The sequence below is a fragment of the Podarcis pityusensis genome (genome assembly GCF_964106645.2).
Source record: "Podarcis pityusensis genome assembly, chromosome: 4".
NCBI lineage: Eukaryota > Metazoa > Chordata > Lepidosauria > Squamata > Lacertidae > Podarcis > Podarcis pityusensis.
This window is the reverse complement of record NC_138027.1, coordinates 57,992,840-58,011,529: the sequence shown is the minus strand read 5'-3', so window position 1 is coordinate 58,011,529 and position 18,690 is coordinate 57,992,840. Positions and strand designations below refer to the sequence as shown.

General features: G+C 40.1%; 1 protein-coding gene across 3 annotated transcripts in view; it reads left to right on the top strand.

Annotated features, from left to right (window-relative positions):
- KDM6A (lysine demethylase 6A) overlaps positions 1-18,690 on the top strand; it is a 106,700-nt gene that overhangs the window by 13,315 nt on the left and 74,695 nt on the right. For all 3 annotated transcript variants that reach the window (XM_081003722.1, XM_081003720.1, XM_081003721.1), the window contains exon 3: positions 13,685-13,793. In XM_081003722.1, the coding sequence (XP_080859848.1) occupies positions 13,685-13,793 (109 nt within the window). The remainder of the gene's footprint in view (positions 1-13,684; positions 13,794-18,690) is intronic.

Below are 18,690 nucleotides of genomic sequence, written 5' to 3'. Positions count from 1 at the left end.
GTTTTCTTGGGTGGATCCCCATTTGTGGAATACTCTCCCCAGGCAGGCTCACTTGGTGCCTTTGTTACATATCTCTGTGGGGGAGGTTTAGTTTTTGTTTGTTACTCTGTTTTGTCTTTTTAATATTGTAAACTGCCCTGTGAACCTCAGATGAAGGGTGGTATAGAAATTTGATGATGATGATGATGATGATGATGATGGTTCCTAAAAGGTAGGCTCTAATTAATTAGAATAAACATTTGGAGACTTTCAGTCTTCAATATTTTTGCTTCCTGTGAGCATCTTCATGTATCACCCTAAGATTCTAATATGGATTTCCATCATTGAGTGCGGAACATTTTTGGGGAGGTCAATGCTGTGTCCTGGTCTGATGCTAGTCTCATGGCGCAAGACAGGTAAAGAGTTGCAGGACCAAGGATAGTTCTGAGTTGAGTAATTTGCGTGACAGAGATTGAGATCAGACAGACTTTTAAAGCCTCTGCTTCCAGTCTACCCTCCCCCACTGTGGAGACTTCAGATTCTTAAAGGGTCAACCCTCCTGCCTGAAGATGGATACTCCTCCTTTCTATAGTTTCTCTGTGCTGCTGAACTGGTTAGGTACTGCAGGAGGCCTTTGGTTCTTGAGTCTTGGGAGAACTCCCATGATGGGCCTTGGTCCTACAGGACCTGGTGGTCCAGGGGTTCTTCTGGGAGATTCTGTCTGTCAGCCTTGGGTGCAGTGGTCTCCCGATCTCCAGCAGCAGGATCAGACCCCTGAACTTGGTTTTGCTCTTTGTCTGGCTCCTAGCTAAAGACTCAGCAGCCTTGGACCCTGAGTCTTGATTGTGGCTAGACTCTGGTCTTCACCAATAATATCAGTTTACAGTCCTAAACAATTAACAACACACAAATTATTAATGCACATTTAGAGCCTATCCACAGTTTATTTTGTAATAATGCATGTGTTGCTTCACACAAAATTTCTACTCTGTTTTACTCTAGGACAGGGGTGTGTAATTAGATCTGGCCGGTGTAATCTGACAATCATCTGATTGTCAAGTGCATTGGAGCACAATGCATGTGGCTTTGTAAGACATGGCAAGCCCCCTTTTGAATCAGCTGCACCTTAATTTGCCCCTCACCCAACATCATATATGACGTGGTGCATAAGCTATTTAATTTTAGATTAGTGTTATTAGCTCTGACCCCTTCATATTCTGTTCAGAGGCAGGCTATTTCTGGTAATCTGTAAGGGTCTGTTTCTGGTCCCTGCCCCGGCCCCCATATCCCAAAATTTTTCATATGGAAGCTTTACCTTAGAGATGCCACATCCCCTAGAGAATGCGATTGTTGGTGATTATGTACAAACTAACCTTTTGTATTGATCTATTACATAATATTAATGTTTCAATTTAATATTTGTACAAGCACATCTGTGTATACATTCATAGATCTTTACATATTTTAATCATAAGTCTTTCAGATTGAAGTTCAGTGAACTCTTAACTGACTTATGTACCATTGAACTTGGTGGTAATTTCTTTCAAATAGCATGCATAGAATCAAGACTGTAACTCCAGCATGAAAAATGACAGACATATACTAGTGGTATTCAGGTGTTTGCATAAACATGTAATGTTGTAAATGAGAGGCAAAAGTGTGTATGTGACCATGCCTGTATTTTCCCTGGGTGTATAGGCTGCGCTTTAGATGCAAAGGTTTAGAGAATTTTCTGAATGTGTTTAGAGACTTCCTTGTGATTGGGATCCTTGATTTATCAGAATTCCTGGTAGTGTGTGTGTGGGGCGGCTTTCTAAGTATGCTAAACTGAACATGCTTAGAATCTCTCTACAGACTCTCACACCTATTCCATGAATTTTTAAAGGGCAACATTTCGCCTGCAAATGTTGGAGTTAAGGATTATGTGCCATCCCTGCCCCCATCTTCAGTTTGCAACATTGTACGTTCAGGCAGATGCCCAGAGACAGCAAATGTTTAAGTCATTAAAACCCCCAATGATGATACTAAATATTTTATATACCGTATTTTTCGTCCCATAGGACGCACCTAGTTTTTTGGGGGGCAAATAAAGGAAACCTTTTCCCCCTTTATTTCCCTCCCAAAACCAGGTTGGGGAACAGCGGTATGGTGGCGCTCCGCCTCCCCGCTGTCCCCCAAGCTTGTGGGGCTGGCGCTGGGGAGAAGTGCGCTTCTCCCCAGCGCCAGCCTCCAAACCAGGTCGAGGAACAGCGAGATAGCTGCACTGCGCCTCCCCGCTGTCCCCCGAGCTTGTGGGGCTGGCCGATGTCTGCCTGGCGCGCGGGGCGCTCTGCTTCAGGGCGCCCCGCGCGGCAGGCTGCTATCCGCAGCCTAGGGAGCCCTGCGGGAACTCCCGCTGGCTCCCCAGGCTTGCTGATAGCTTCCTGAAGCCTGGAGAGGGAGAGGGGTCGGTGCACACCGACCCCTCTCGCTCTCCAAGCTTCAGCGAAAGCCTGTATTCGCCCCATAGGACGCACACAGATTTCCCCTTCATTTTTGGAGGGGAAAGAGTGCGTCCTATAGGGTGAAAAATACGGTAATTCAACTTGAGGCAATATTGTACAAGAAGGATCTCTCTCTTATCAGATATTTAGCTTTGTGAACAATGGAGAGAGATTGAAAGGTCTGGGGGTGAAATGAAAAAAATGGGCTTTGGGAAATAGACAAGCCTCCCCCCCCCCAGCTTTCTCTCCAATTGTTTAAAATAGAAAAATTGGGGATTTGGGGGACTATTGCAAACAAAAAAACCAAATATAGTCCAATATATATTTTATCTTTTGGAAAGACAGAAATTTGTTTTAATGCAAAGTTTTACTCATTCAAAATGTGTAATAAGAATATTTTTATGTACGTTAGCCTATAGCATTGGTTGTTGTTGTTCACCTTACATGCTGAAATGGTTTATAGCTATGAAGTAAATTATAAAATGCATAATTGAAATCTGCACAACAATTTGATCAGAACCTTAGAACATCTGCAATCAAAATTTGCAATGAATTAAGTCAGTTATAAAGCATGACAAAACAGTTTTAAAAATTTAAAACAATAAAATCAGTAACAACCAATAATTCTTTAGGGCTTTGTGTGTTAATAGTTGAACCTTAAACCTGGATTGGTAGCTGTTAGGCACCCACTGCAGATCCTTCACTAGTGTGATATGTGCCCGATAAGGAACACCAACCAGGCTGTGGCATTCTGTACCAGCTGCAACCGCCAGACCAGCTGCATGTAGAGCGCATTACAGTAGTCAAGACCTGAGGTTACCAGCACATTAGTGAGTGATAATTCCTACATATAGACCAGGAGCACAGCATCATTGGCCCGCCAGGTGTTACTGGACAACAGCTCCCATCATCCCTTCTCATTGGTCATGGGCTAATGGGAATTGGAGTCCAACCACTTCTGAAGGGCCACAGATTCCCCACCTTTGCTGTATACCTATACAGAACTTAAATCTAAGATGCATTTTGCACCTAGAGGGCTCTGCCATCTTTAGGAAAGGACTATATAGGCCCTTCTTTAAGACTGGTTCTGCCCAAATAATTGTTTCTTTCATTTGTAAAAAAAGTGTGGTTTCTACATTCAAACTTTATTTTTACTAACAACTCAGATGGCAAAAACTAAGATACATGTGCTTAGGTAACATAAGCTGCAACAATTTGGAGCCCTAACTCTTTAATATTGGCCACATTCACAATTTTGTTTGTATAATACCAATCGCAAAATCCTATACATGTACATTCATAAGTTACTTTATTCCTAGGTAAGTTCACATAGGATTGCAGTCTTAAGCATTTATGCATTTGGGGCTGTAAATATAGTGTATATTTCAATTTCTCTCAAAATTTCCTCCTTGCACTCTGGAGAAAAAACAGTTCCCCTCCTTCTGCTTCAACATTTGTTGGAGTTGTTAAATTTCTAGATTGGGTGGGTGGATGGGTATGTATGTCACTAAAGTTGAAATCTGTACAACTGCAACGCCTAAACAAACAGGTCATGTATATTTTTGTACAACCATTATTTCCTGTAGTACAGGGGTGGAGAACTGAGGGCGGGATTCACCTAACTAGCCCTCTCAGCAGAAGCCCTGTGGACTTTCTTCCCCCCGCCCTGCTGAATTTGGCTTGCGTGGGTCAGTAGAACCTCCAGAACAGCACACAGTGGGAGGAGAGCGGGGATAGTTTCATATGACAAGTTGCAGTGCTTGTGTTGGTGGAACGATCGGAAGAACATCAGTAGATGAGCTTGGCAGAAGATTTTGCAATTAGAAGCATAGATCTTGGAGAAGGAAAATATAAACAATGAGAAGGGAAATTAGAAAGAATGGAAAGATATGGAATAAGTAGTTATGTTAAGGAAATGAAGCAGTGCTAAAGTAGCTGCTCTTGTCACTTCTTCTCTACCTTTTGAAATTAAAGCTATAACCCTGGGAAGAGGCAACTGGCATGTTTTGCATTTCCTCATCTTGGTCAGTGCTCTCCTCTCCAACAGAGGCATATTACAGAGGCAGCAGAAGGGGGGACTGTATTGGTAGAGGCCATTGCACCCTGCTATGTTTCTCCATTATGGTTGTTTTCAGTCAGGCTGCACACTGTCAGATGACGAGGAAAAGGCAGGAAGCATCTATGGTAATTCTGTATTCCCTTAGGTGGGAAGCAGTACTGCACTGCATTTATGTCCTCTTTCTAGGCTGCGAGGCTTTTCTTAGCAGCCTAGAGGCAATTCTTGCTCACCTCAGGCATGTTTAATTGCAGGGCTATAATAATAATAATGTATTTGCTGAGGGAGCAATATTTATTACTCATTCTGTTTGTAACTTTCATTCCTAAATATGTAAAATGGGTTCACATTATGTTTTCATAATTTGCTTGTACAAACTTAAGTCCATGGATTTATTAACAGTTTTAATATTGTGTATAATGCATAGATACCATACTGATAATGGGAGCTTGCTTGACAGACTCTCTGGATTGGGAGCCATGGTGATATGGTGATTCCACTTGTGCCTGCATGACTGACTGGTTTCAGAAAACAGCATTGGGGGAATTCTGTTAGATTTCATGGCATTTCAGCTGTAGATTCCTGTAAGATTCCATCTTTTCCTTCATTCTCTGGAGCATCTATAAGCTGCCATGTGGTAGGTTCAACTGGGGATTTAGAGTGAGGTGTCATCAGCATATTGATGAAACATAGCTCTTTTTCTCCTTGTCATCTGCATCAGGTGAGGAAGTGGTGAACTGTTACCTGGACTTGGTAACTGGCCTGTAAATTGAAGTTGAAACCTGAGGAGATATAGGCACTGTGGGTAGATACCAAGTCTTGGAATTAGGTGTGCTGGATTGGACTGCAGTCCTTCTGAAGGAATAGGTATGCATCTTGGGGGTGCTTTTTGATCCCACTTTGTCACTAAAGACCCAAAGTGGACATCTTTGCAAATTTAGGCAGCTCTTCAGCTGCAGCCTTTTCCAACTGGGATAGCCTGGCTATAGTGATCCATGTTCTGGTATACTCTAGGTTGGATTTGTAACAATGAATGCAACAATGAACTTACGTAGTGTGTGTATTTCATTTCTTTTTTAATTCTACATGCCTATTACAACAGATCCACAACACATTTTTGAGGAACATTTTAGAGGGAGATAATGGAATAATTACTTCTGTATTCTTGTTAGAGGATGAGCTAGAAAATGGAAACAACATACTTTATTTGGCCAAAGTTGAATTAGGTGGAGTGGAAAGAGAATTGCTTTTCATATATATTGTAATATGGGACAACATGTATGAAGAGCAATTCTCTTTTCACTCCACCTAATTCAGTTTTCTGAGTAACCATATACTTAAGACTGAAAAAATCCACTGTAACCCTAAATACTATAAATTCATAGTACAGTGGTACCTTGGGTTACGTACGCTTCAGGTTACGTACATTTCAGGTTATAGACTCCGCTAACCCAGAAATAGTGCTTCAGGTTAAGAACGTTGCTTCAGGATGAGAACAGAAATCGTTCTCCAGCTTCGTGGCGGCAGCGGGAGGCCCCATTAGCTAAAGTGGTGCTTCAGGTTAAGAACAGTTTCAGGTTAAGAATGGACCTCTGGAACGAATTAAGTGCTTAACCTGAGGTACCACTGTACTAATTCATAGGATATATGCAATAGAGTCATATCAAAGTTGAGACAGTTGAGCAGAAGCTTATCATGTCTCTGTTCTGGTGCATTGCTCTGGCTAATGAGACAACACTGGTGTACAATTCATTGTGATACTTAGAAGTGCTGGTAACGTCTCCAACCTTGGCTTTGGATAACAATTCTGAGGACCTGTTAAAGCTTGCCTTAAAGGAGAGATGCACCCTTCAAGCCCCCAAACTCTCTACTAGCTGACTAAGTAAGGCAGGGGACTGTCAGGGGCAGTGAGACATTTTCTCAAGCCCTCGGATTGGGTTTGGAAAATATTTCTTCCCTCCTTTTTCCAGAATAAATTATATTATTTCTGAGTAAATCCATGGCAGGCTTGGGAGAGCTCACCATTTCCATATGCAAAAGTCTTTGCCAATCCTTGGGGCAGCAGCTCATGAAATGGGCTGTTATTTAATTAGTTGCTTAATCACAATATTTACTGTATACATTGCATTTATAATGCAGTATGTTATCCAACAGCTTGCTGTAATGATTCAAGAAGCCAGACATTATTGTTTATGACTCCAACAAGCACATCTTTGAAAAGTGTTGTATGCAAGTCCTTCCAGAAAAAACCTAAGTAGTCAGAAAGGTAGTACAGTATAGGCATTAGAGAATAAATGCGGACTCAAATGTAAAAGGGTCTTCTTTTCCTGGCACATCTTTCTATTCAAATTAATTGAAGCTCTCAGTGACTCTTTGGCTTCATTTGTATGGTTACTATTAGTATATTTTATTAAGTGCAATGGGTAATATCAAATGTTAGTCATACTCAGAGCAGACCAATTAAAATAGGTGGATAAATTCATTGTGTCTACTCTAAGTACAACTTAGCTGGATATTGCTCATTGTGCTCTGTAGTTTCTTTCTCTCACTCCTCCCTGAATGAGATTTTTATTTTAAAAAATTCATAATACAGTTAAAAAAAGCAATTACAAGAAATACAATTCATATAAGTAAAATACGGGGCAATTATTGTCCCTTTCCACTCACAGAGGAACAGTAGCTCCTCCCAGATCTCATTTGGAATTTTTCCTTTCTCCTCCCAGCCTGGGAGACTGACAATTCCCTGTCTTTCACGCAGGGTCTTCCATCAGCCATAGAATCATAGAATTGTAGAGTTGGAAGGGACCCTGAGGATCATCTAGTCCAACCCTCTGCAATGCAGGGATATGCAGCTATCCCATACATCAGGCACATCCAACTCCCAAAAGATTGCAATCCACTCCCAGTATAAAAAAACTGGTAGTGATCTACCCATTATCATTGCCAAGAGTTGTTGAGCTCCCCCCCCCCCCAATTCTTCATTGCATCCAACAATCAACCTGAAAGGCACCTGCGATCGACTTGTAGATCGCGATCAACAAGTTGGACATGCTTGCCATGCATGAGTATACAATCTCTGGACTTTATTATAAAGTCCCCAGACATAGGACTCCAAATAAAGAAGAAAAAATAGAAGGAAAGGGAAAATTAGAAAAGAGAGAGAGAAAGACAAAGAAAAGGAAACATTATAGAAAGATACAAAAAGAAAACTTCTGATTGTCCATCTGCCAGTTAACATAAAATTTAAAAAAGGATTATTTAAAACATTTGGTTCATGCTAACATCCATCTTCTCCACTTTCTGTTAAACAATATTTATTTTAAGTCAAGTCAAGGTATCTCAGAATCATTGCTTTTCCCCATGCAAAGTTGGAAATGAGCTCTAATTGTTGTTATTCTTGATAAATGTCAACCATATTTTTATATTGGATTTATCTTCATTATTTCCCACCACCATTAATCCATATTGAGTGAAAGTGAATTCTTCCGTCCATGTCCGTTTTAAAATCTCTCCACTGTGATTTCATATTGGGCTAATATTCCCCCCCCCTTTTTTTACTATATATCCTTTAGTTCATGACCCATTATGATCAAATTCCATTTCCTGTTGTGTTTACAATAGTATCCCAATCTCCTCCTTCAGTATCTTCCATTTTTGTTTCTCCAGTCTTTTTCCAGAGAGAGTAACATAACTTTAATAACATCATTCTCTGAATTTGCTACAGATGATACACAGAATAGTTTCTCTCTGCTAGAAGGAAGGCCAGAGCTGCTGTTGTGGTTACTTGTGACTGATAATACCAACTCCCTGTGTATTTAATTTTAAAGGCATTTATTCTAATTGCTATAACAATGCCCTGCATCTTTGACTGGTTGCAATGATACAACAATATACCAGAATGTATCACCTAGAATTGATTTAATTAAATGTTGATTTAAAGCTTACCCTTAAGTCTAAAGCATGCGGATATCGCCAAAGTTTTATAAACTAGACTTGATTTATTTTTTAAAGTTTTTTTTGTCCACCAAACATTACAACCTATATATCAATTAGGAACATAATGTCTTATTCTTATTTAAACTACAGTCTTAGCTGTACTTATGCACACTTAACACCCCATTGATTTCAGAGGAATATAAGCATGTATAATTGTGCAGAACGCACAAATTGTGCAAGATTTACTTTTTGGAACATTGCTCATAGTGTAATCTCAGTTGTTTTAGATGACTGTATTTAATTTTACAGGTTTCGATTCAATGTCTATTGCATGCTAAGTGTTTAAATATGATTCAAATTTGGAGCTAGATTCTTTTTTTATCAGTTGCTCTTAGATGAAGCAGACTGCTTTGATTGCCCTGATGGATGCAGTGTTAAAAACTGAGGTATGAAAGCTAGGAGGTTATGGGCGCAATGACAGAATTTCTAGGCGCACATTTTTGTAATAAGAATACAAAGCTGAAAAGGAATGTACTGCAGCTAAAATATTATGTTCATTTTTCACATGGTCTAGTCCTTCCTCAGCCCACCCCCCTAATATACTTAAGAGTAGCTGGAAGTGGGGAGGCATAAAAAGGTCCTCCTTTCCTTCCACTGTGCAGTTTTACTCTGAAATCTTAGGTGCAGTACTGCACCCAGAGCTCAGAAACTGCTTGCACTAATGAAATTCCCTGTCGCAAAATGTGCCTAGAACAATGGGAGTTTCGAACACTGGATGGATGACCCGTACCTTGAAAAGAACAGGGGTAGCGGACCCCTCAGAAGTTTTCATTATCATAATGTTCAATTATACATAGGTACTGTGTGTAAATATCTTATACCTGGATTAGAATAACGTGGATACTATGTGAACATAGTTAGGCATCCTTGGTTCTTAGGAAGTTCAGAAACAAGTGAAAAACTAAGAAGATTCAAACTAGTGCCCATATTTAATAAACTTGTTATATAGCCTAATTATTTCATATATTCATATTATGGTGGCTCACAGAATGGAAATCCATTGATATAAGTTGTAAAAAGAATGTGAGAAGTTTTGTCTCTTAATTTTGGTGGCTGGGTGTTCGTAGGTCTGAGCTGCTGTGTGTACAGTTCCCCTTCCCAGTTCTTCTTGCAGTTCCACTTTGAAGAGCTCCCACATGCCTGTGGAACTTACTTTAGTAGCAGTCTTATACTCACAGTCTAAAATGTCATAAAAGGTTAGAGCTTCCAACTATTACTACTTTCCTCTCCATGACTAATTCAAAGCAGTAGAGTGCCAGTCAGAGTCTCCTTCTCTTAAGTATTACTGTTGAGAAATGAGGAAGAAGTACAGCAGACTTGATGCAGTGTGGGCTTGTGGACCAGACACCTGTTGTTGTTCAGAGATACTGCATCATTTTAAAACTTATTTCTTATTTCTAATGAATAAAAATGAACATTTAATTGGGGTGAGGGGAGGGAATTACTTGAATCTAGCAGTCCTTTCTTATTAAAAAGCTGACGATGAAGGGAAAGAACAGAAATTACATTGATGTTTAAGTCATTTTTGTTCTGAGGCTAGGAAAAGTTAAAATCACATTAATTGAGCCAGATATTAATGGATTGAATAGCAGTAGAGAATCCTATAACTGGAATTAATCCGGAGACTGTCTTTTCCATCCCCTCACTAATTTAGAAGCACTCCTGTGCACATAAGGCTAAAGGATATCCTTCACAACAATTTTAATTTGAAAGGTTACACTGGATGTATTTTGAACTTCTCTGTTCCATGATTTTTTGGCAGATTAGGTGAGGTCAGGTCCTGGCAATCAATGACAATATAAGTGTGAGCTTTGGTTGGGGGATTATGTGAGGGGTGCACTTGTTAGATAACTTTGAATGAAAATAGCAACAGAAACAACCCCCCATTTACTGGAAACTTCATTAAAACACCCGTATCTATAACAGGAATGGTTGGCTATTAGGGTTCTCTCTGACCCTGCATTTGCAAAGATCAGCAACATCCTTTAATAATAATAATAAAGTAAATTGAAGTGAATTATACAAGACTAAAAAATGTAACCATAATTTTTACTCTTTCTGACTCTTATTTTTATTCTTTTTCTGTGATCTATGGATGTTATTTTAGACAAGAGAATCAATGAATTAAATATGAACTTTCCCACCATTGTCTCCTGTAGTAGTGGAGACTGAGGATTGTGCAACCCAGTGTTGGGTTTTATTTAGGTACAGTTAAAATGAGCACTGTTAGAATTCTCATCTTTGTTTATTCTGTTAGTGCATTTCCTTATCAAACACATCTTTACATTTACACAAAGTTAGATGTTAAAGCAGCAGAATTATCATAATTCAAGTTCCAGCACAAGTGAACTAGTGTTTAGTTCAGTGCCCATGAAAAGCAAGCAGGTGGCAGAATAACGCAAATGATTTTTTATATTTTAGACTGAATTGCATTCTCTCCAGTCATTTCTTTTGCTTCCTTCCTCTGCGCTAGTTATCATACCCACATGCCCACAACAAGGCAGCTGTTGCTGGTCATTTTGCCAACTTAAATTCTTCCAACATTGCTTCCCTCTCTTTAAACAAAGGAAAGGAAGTGAACTGTCTTCTGTAGCACTCTTCCCTTTTATTAACAGATTCTTTTCATTTCATTTGTGAAAGCAACAGGCATAAAGGCTAGTTTTAATAGAACACCCTGTAAAATGTAGACTGCATGCAGGCAACAAGTAACAGAAAACTTTAAATTTTTATTCTTAATCTTCCCAAGAAGAAAACGCTAGTGTTTCCTTTTCTGGCATTAATAGCATCACCCTTATGTTACAGTAGCATCCATATTCAGCTCTTAGAATAAACTTAGCTGCCCTTCTCATGCTTTGTACCACAAAGCCATAAAAGCTGCATTCCATGCTGGACTCCAGTGTGGCTGGAGTGAGAATTTATTCCTCTAAATGAGAATTTGTTCCTTTAAATTACATAAAGACCATCACCAACAAAAAATTCATTTAAATATATCAGTAGCTGGAGGCTGGCTAGAAGGGTGATTGGAACCTGAGGTGATAAGTTGTGCTAAAGAAGGCTATGATTTGCAGAGAAATTGAATGAATTCTTTGAATCTGTGTTCACTGCAGAAGATACAGGACAGATTTGTGCATGAACTAAGTGTTGCAGGATGGGAATCTCAAAGGAACTGGGGCATATAGTTGAGACAAGAGTCCTATATAAATTGACCCTCAGATTAGCCTCCATACCTGAGGGTTGGAAAGTGAAGTGGTCAATGCAATATCATTTTTTAAAAAAATAATAATGATCCAGGGAGTATCCTGGAAATTACAGATTCAGACAAGCACACAATGAATTGCCTTCCAGATATTTGGGGGGGGGGGCAGTTTTTGCAGTGGGAAGAATGGCTATTGCTGGACACAGTGGGAGGCACCAGTGAGAGCTGCTGAACCTAGAGCACACCTTCTTTTTTAAGTTGCTCTGTACTAGTTGCTTGTCCTTATTGTGGCTACAGCCACTTAAGTCAAGACATTATTGGTTCTGGACATTATGCTAACCTCTGGATAATATAAACCAAAATGTGTAAACCAACTAAAACCTTGGGATTATTGGATGTTATTGTTAGGGGGAGATCATTGGTTTGTTCTTGTTCTTGTTTTTATTTTTCTTATCTATTTTGTGCTTTGTGATTTTATGTTGTGAACTGCCATGAGACCTGTGGGTATATGGTGGTGTACAAATGTTAACAACAACAACAACAACAACAACAACAACAACAACAACAACAACAGTTGGGCACCTGTTAACCATAGTTAGTAAACTGTAGGCTGTTTTTTCGTGATTGTTTTTAACTGGTTAACTAAACCATGTTTTAGTGTGTTGTCTAAACCAGGCCAATGAGAGATTCAGCTTGGGTTCTTCTTCATACCTCTGTTGATACACCTGCAATTTTAGGAGTCTTATGATAGTGCCAGGCCATTTTGCTGTAAGTGGCACAATAACTCTCCTCTTCCAATTTGGTCTGACAGCATTACTAAGCCACTACTGTTACAGGCTGAGCAGGTCTAAAGAAAGACACTCCTCAGATCAATGGATTTAAAGCAAGATTATTCATAATTTAAGTTTTCTAGAGTCATAATTCGTTCTGTGCTATTCTAGTACTGTCTTTTATGCTAGAGTATGGATTTAATGTTTTGATCAAAAAATGATTCCTTGCAAAATGAGAAAATCCAAACAAAACAAACAATATCAATTCAGCCCTTTAATTGTGTTTGACTGTATTGAAGCAGAATATCTTTATATTTTAACAATACCTGTGGTGCCTAGTTTTATTATTTTATTCACACAGTTCACATGTGCGATTACAACCATCGTTTGAAACAATCTATAATTTAAAGTGCATGACCTGCTGGTACATTCTCCTCTAAATTGCTGTGATGTTCCTCTGCCCTGTTGCTGTCCTGTAGACCAGCAATGTCCAACCTGTTCCTCCCAAGCAATTTCTATGCGCCCCGCCCCCTTTGCTAATTAGCCTCGTGTCCTTCGTGTCCCCCACCTAAAAAAAGCTCAACAACTCAGCTCATCTTCCCCAAAATGTCTTTCCCTGTAAAACAAGCTCAACAACTGTGATCTCTCTCTCTAAAAAAAGTTAAACAATTGTGGTCCATCCTCCCCCCCCAAAAGCTCAACAACTATAGTCAGTGACACTGGGTAGATCACTGCCAGTTTTATTACACTGGGAGTAGATCGCATTCAGTTGGATGTGCCTGCTGTAGACCAAACAAGCCTTTCTGACTGGCTTGTGTCATCTGAAGCAGAGCTCATGGTTCGTTTCTCTTTAACCCTTGGTTGCCTGGGTTCAGATGACACAGGAAGCTTAAGTTTCGGTTTGCTTTGCTTATGACACAGGAAAAGCAGCATGGGAACCTTTCAGCAGTGTACACCAGGAGAAAAGCTGCTAACTTTAAAATGTAGATGAAGCACCATTGTATGAACACTGCTGTTATAGAATTGGGACATGTTCATTTCCACAGAAGAAAAATGAAATAGTACACAGTGTTCCAAAATGTTTTTTTTATATATATATGCGCAATGGTAAAGTTATCCTAAAGTGATGACTTATTTTATAAGCACTTTACATATATTGTATTTAGTACATTATATTTATAAAGTTTGTTATCTTCCCCCTCAGGCTGTTGGCTGCTATGAATCGATAATATTGAAAGCAGAAGGAAAAGTCGAATCCGATTTCTTTTGCCAATTAGGTCACTTCAACCTCTTATTGGAGGATTATCCAAAAGGTAAGTCCATTGCCATTTCTTTTAGCAGTTTTTACTCAGGATCTCATGTGCTTACATATTTATGAAGGAATTATTATTTAACATTTACAAAATGCCTAAAACTTTCTAAATGTGGCCTCTCTCAAAAGGTTGAACAGTCTTTGCCCACAGGCTTACAGTCTAATATACATGCACAAAAGGAATGGGGAGGAAGAGAGAGTGGAAACCAAGCAATGGAACAGCTGTTGCTTCACTGGTTGGTTGATGGGGGCCCATGTTGGTCGCCATCTTGCCATAATGTTCTTCCTGAGGAGCAGCCTCCCAGTGGCCCTAGGCCACCTAGCTCATGTATCTTCTTTTAGTTCTGTGATCCTTTTAGTTCTGCGGTAACTGGCAGTTGGAGCAGAGTCTCATGCAGGGATTGGGGAAGCAAGCTGCCTGTTGTTGCTCCATCTCTGGTTGATGATTAGGGCCATGATGGTCTTCCCCTTGCTATGATGACCCTCCTGAGAGGGATCCTCCCAGCCTCTGTGACCCTTGGTGCCCTGGCAGTGACAGAAGTTGTTTTTCCATTTGCAAATGTTTAATACTTTACTCATTAGATTAGTGCTAGGATGAGTCTGGAGCAGTTCTTGACACACCCATTAGATTTTGTCCCCCTTTTAGCCCTAGGGTCAGTGTTTAAAATACAGCTTTAAAATCCCTGGGCCCCATCATGCTCCCAGCAATGTGATTGAAAGTGTAAAGCAGCCTTGAGGCCTACCTGAATCCAAACCTCGATTAGATATTTCTCAGCTTTGTTTGGACCTTCCCTCTTGTATTCCATGTTTTGTTACATATAGTGGGCATCAGAGACAGTTCATCCAGACCAGGAAGGGTGTGGGCTTTAGTGCTACCTCAAAAGCTATTGTGCATGTGTGGTATGAATGAGTTATCCAAGGGATCATGGGTACTTTGCATGATCCTCTAAATGTGCATATGCAACAGTGTCTAAAGTATTACCTAAAGCCTTTGGGTTTAGGTCTTCTTTTGGTATTGTCTTTATGATGTTTTAATTATGTTTTTACATTTATTGTGTTAGAGAACATAAATAAAAGCATATGTATTGCTGTAAGTATTGTAACTCAGAAAGATAGAGAAATAGCTACACAATAAAATTAAGCAGGGGTCACATCAGGAAGGTCCACACCTAACAGGAGCACAACAAGGCATAGAAATGTTAACAACTAATAACTGATCTGTTTTTTCTTAAAAAAAAATAATTTAGGAAGAGTGGCTTACTGTTAAATTGATTTAAATAATTACATTGCCAAGAAAAAAAGATTAATTTGTACAGTGCCCAGGGCTCTGTATAAAACCATACTGGTATGGAACATGTTTCAGATTGTGCGCTTCTTCTGTTTTGAGGTCTGGACTGACATTTTGTTTTGAATTCAAGGCAGAATCTTGCTAGTTTGATTTTCCAAAGCTTTGTTCGAGGTCTCCATTGACTTGAATTGTAAAATCAACAAACACCTATAATGTCTCCATTTTGGGGCAGAATTTGAAGAAACTTTCTGGCTTAGTACTTGTGGGAATGAAACCCAAATTTCAAAAATGGGTGCAGTTTTTTTATTTAAAAAATGTGCTACATGTCTTTAAAGTTTGAGGGATTTAGAAAGAGGAAATGGCCTCCCCTCCTCATGGTTTTGTGGACATTTTGCTGCGATCTTTGTTGCATGTGTTATGTGACTATGTTATGTGACACAGAGGATTATTGCATGCACCAAGCAGTAATGTAAAAAAGCCTCCCTGCTTTTAAATCTCTCAGTTCTTTGGCTCTCTGTTCTTTCTTGCAAATGGGGTTTGAGTATTTTTTGGTCTTTGTTTTAGAGTAGTCATTTAACAAAGTTGTTCTATGTGATAAAAAAAATGATGAGATCCACTCAGGTTTTGCAGTTCTTGAGCTTTGGTTTCCCCTTGTGACATGTTTGCAAGGCACTTTGGGGGTAAAACCATTCAGTTTCATACCAAGTTGATTGTTACCATTGCTTCAGTGTCTGGGGAGCTGTCCTGTGCTCTGGCTGACCAGGTGTTACAGGATCAGTTGTAGATTTTGCAGGTTGGTATGGACAAAACTTGAAGGTGTTTGTCCAACCTCCTATGCTCTCAATCCTTACCCTTCCTAGCTAGTTAGATCTTGATGGAGTGTGTGTGTGTGTGTGTGTGTGTGTGTGTAATGCTTCTTTGCATGAGGCAGTGGCCCCCACTTTCTTTAAACAGAAAATGCTGTCTCTGCTCCTAAACGCCCCTCCCAACACCTGCACCTAGAGGTTGTGGACATCTATAGCTAAGTAGTCCATTTTTGGGAAAGGTATTGAAAAGATGGTGTACACCCAACTTCAGGCACTCTGGATGAAACTGATTTATTTATTCAATAAGGTATCTGGGCCAGTTTTTGAACCAAAACTGCCTCAGTCGCCTTGATGGATAACCTCTATTTGAAGACAGACAGGTTGAGTGCTATTCTGTTGTTCCTTCTGGATTTCTCAGTGGCTTTTGATACCACAGACCATGGTATCTTGCTGGGCTGTCTCTGTTGGGTTGGGAGATGGAGGCACAGTGACGCAGTTGTTCCACTCCTACCAGCTTTTGGTTTCAGATAATAGTACTGAGGAAAAGCTACTTGATCCCATGGCAGTTGTGGTCTGGGGTCAGTCCAGGTTCCATTTTGCTCCCCTCCTTGCTATTTAACATCTATAAAAAGCTGCTAGGTGAGATCATCAGCAGATTAGTGTAGGGTGCCATCAACATGCTCATGACACCCAGTGTTACCTGCCCCTTGACTTCTGAATCAGATGTCATGTGAGTCCTGGACAGGCCATGTGAGTCCTGGACAGGTCACCAGATGTAGGGGTGGGATGAATTTAAGGCCCGTACTTAAGGCTGAATCCTGACAAAACTGAGACTCTAGTTGGTGGCTCCAGGATCTGGAAATTAGGCAGCCCCGTTTTGAACAGGGTTGTACTTCCCTTAAAGAGCAGGTATGTAGCTTGAAGATGCTCCTTGATCCATCACTGGAGGCATAGATGACCTTGTTGACTAGTAATGCCTTCTGCAAGCTCTGACTGGTTTAAGTACAGTTGTTGCAACATTCTGGATGTGGAGCTATACTTGAAGACTGTCCAGAAACTGCTATTTGTGCAGAATGCAGCCATTCAATTATTGAGTGAATTGACTTATTGGGACCAGCAGGAGGCCCTGAAGCACCGACTGTTAAATTGTACTGTGGCTTTGTTTTTGTGGTACTCCACCCTGGGATCAATATGAGGAAGGACAGGTGGCTTAGAAATACTTTAGAAAATAAATTAATAATGCTTTTAATAATTGGTTATGTTTGAATATAGTTTGGCCAGTTTCAGCACAATAGTTGAAGATTGCATTGACCTAGGACTCACAATCAGTTTCTTAACTGACGATTTAATTTCTCAGAAGTTGGAAGAAGCAACAAAGGGATCATGGACCTGGTCCTCACCAACAGGGAAGAACTGATTGATGAAGTGGAAGAACTAGGAACCTTGGGAGGAAGTGATTATGTCTTCTTGGGCTTTATTATATAGAGGCAAGGGAAAGCTGTGTGTAGTTGGACATGCACTCTGGACTTTAAGAAGGCCAATTTCAAAAAACTTAGGGAGCTACTTGGTGAGATCCCATTGTCAGAAATACTCAAAAAGAAGGGAATCCAAGATGGATGAGGGGTTGTTTTAAAGGTGAAATATTCAAGGCACAAATGCAGACAGTTCCAACAAGAAAGAAGAGTGGGGGTCATCTAAAGAAACCACTGTGGTTGCATAAGGAGCTTACAGATGAACTGAGATTGAAGTCAGGCATATATAAGAAATGGAAGAAAGGGAAAATCATGAAGGAACAGTATACATGAGTAGCCAACAGTTGCAGGTAGGTCAGACTGGCCAAAGCTCAAAATGAGCTTAGGCTTGCAAGAGAGGTTAAAAATAATTTTCAAAAGTTTTTTTCAGCTGTGTTCAGAGTAAGAGGAAGAACAAGCAAATAGTAGGTCCTCTGCATGGAGAAGACGGAGAAATGCTATTGGGTAGCAGAGAGGTGGAACTGTTCAACACCTATTTTGCCTCTGTCTTCACTAAAAGGAAATCAGTGCCCAAAAATAACAGAATAAACAATGCAAGGAGGAACCTGAAGTGCAAGATAGGAAAAGAGATGGTAAGGGAATTCCTAGCTACTTTTAATGAATTCAGATCTCCAGGGACTGATGAGCTGTACCCAAGAGTACTAAGGGAGCTTGAGGATGAAATCTCAGATGCTCTGTCTATAATCTTTGAGTGTTCTTTGAGAATAGGTGAGATCCTTGCAGATCGGAGGTGGACAAATGTTGTCTCCATCTTCAAAAGGGGGGAGAGGAAGTACCAGGTAACTACTGACTGATCAACTTGACGTCAATATCGGGAAAGGTCCTAGAACAGATAATTAAACAGTCAGTCTATGTGCGCTTAGAAAAGGACGCTGTGATTACTAAGACCCAGCATGGGCTTCTCAAAAGCAAGTCATGCCAGATGACTCATTTCTTTTGCTTGATAGAGTTACAAGCTTGGGGGATCAGGGGAATGCTGTGAACATAGAGTGTCTTGATTTCACTAAGGCTTTTGACAAAGTCTCCTGTGATATTCTTGTGGAGAAGCTGGTAAAATGTGGGCTGGATGAAGTAACTGTTAGGTGGATTTGTAAACCCAGAGTGTTCCCTAATGGTTCCTCATTATCCTGAAAAAAGTGACAAGTGGGGTGTGACAGAGTTCTGTCCTGGGCTCGTTGTTGTTCAACATCTTTATAAATGACTTGGATGAAGGGTTTGAGGCTATGCTCATTAAATTTGAAGATGATACCAATTTGGGAGGCGTGGCTAATA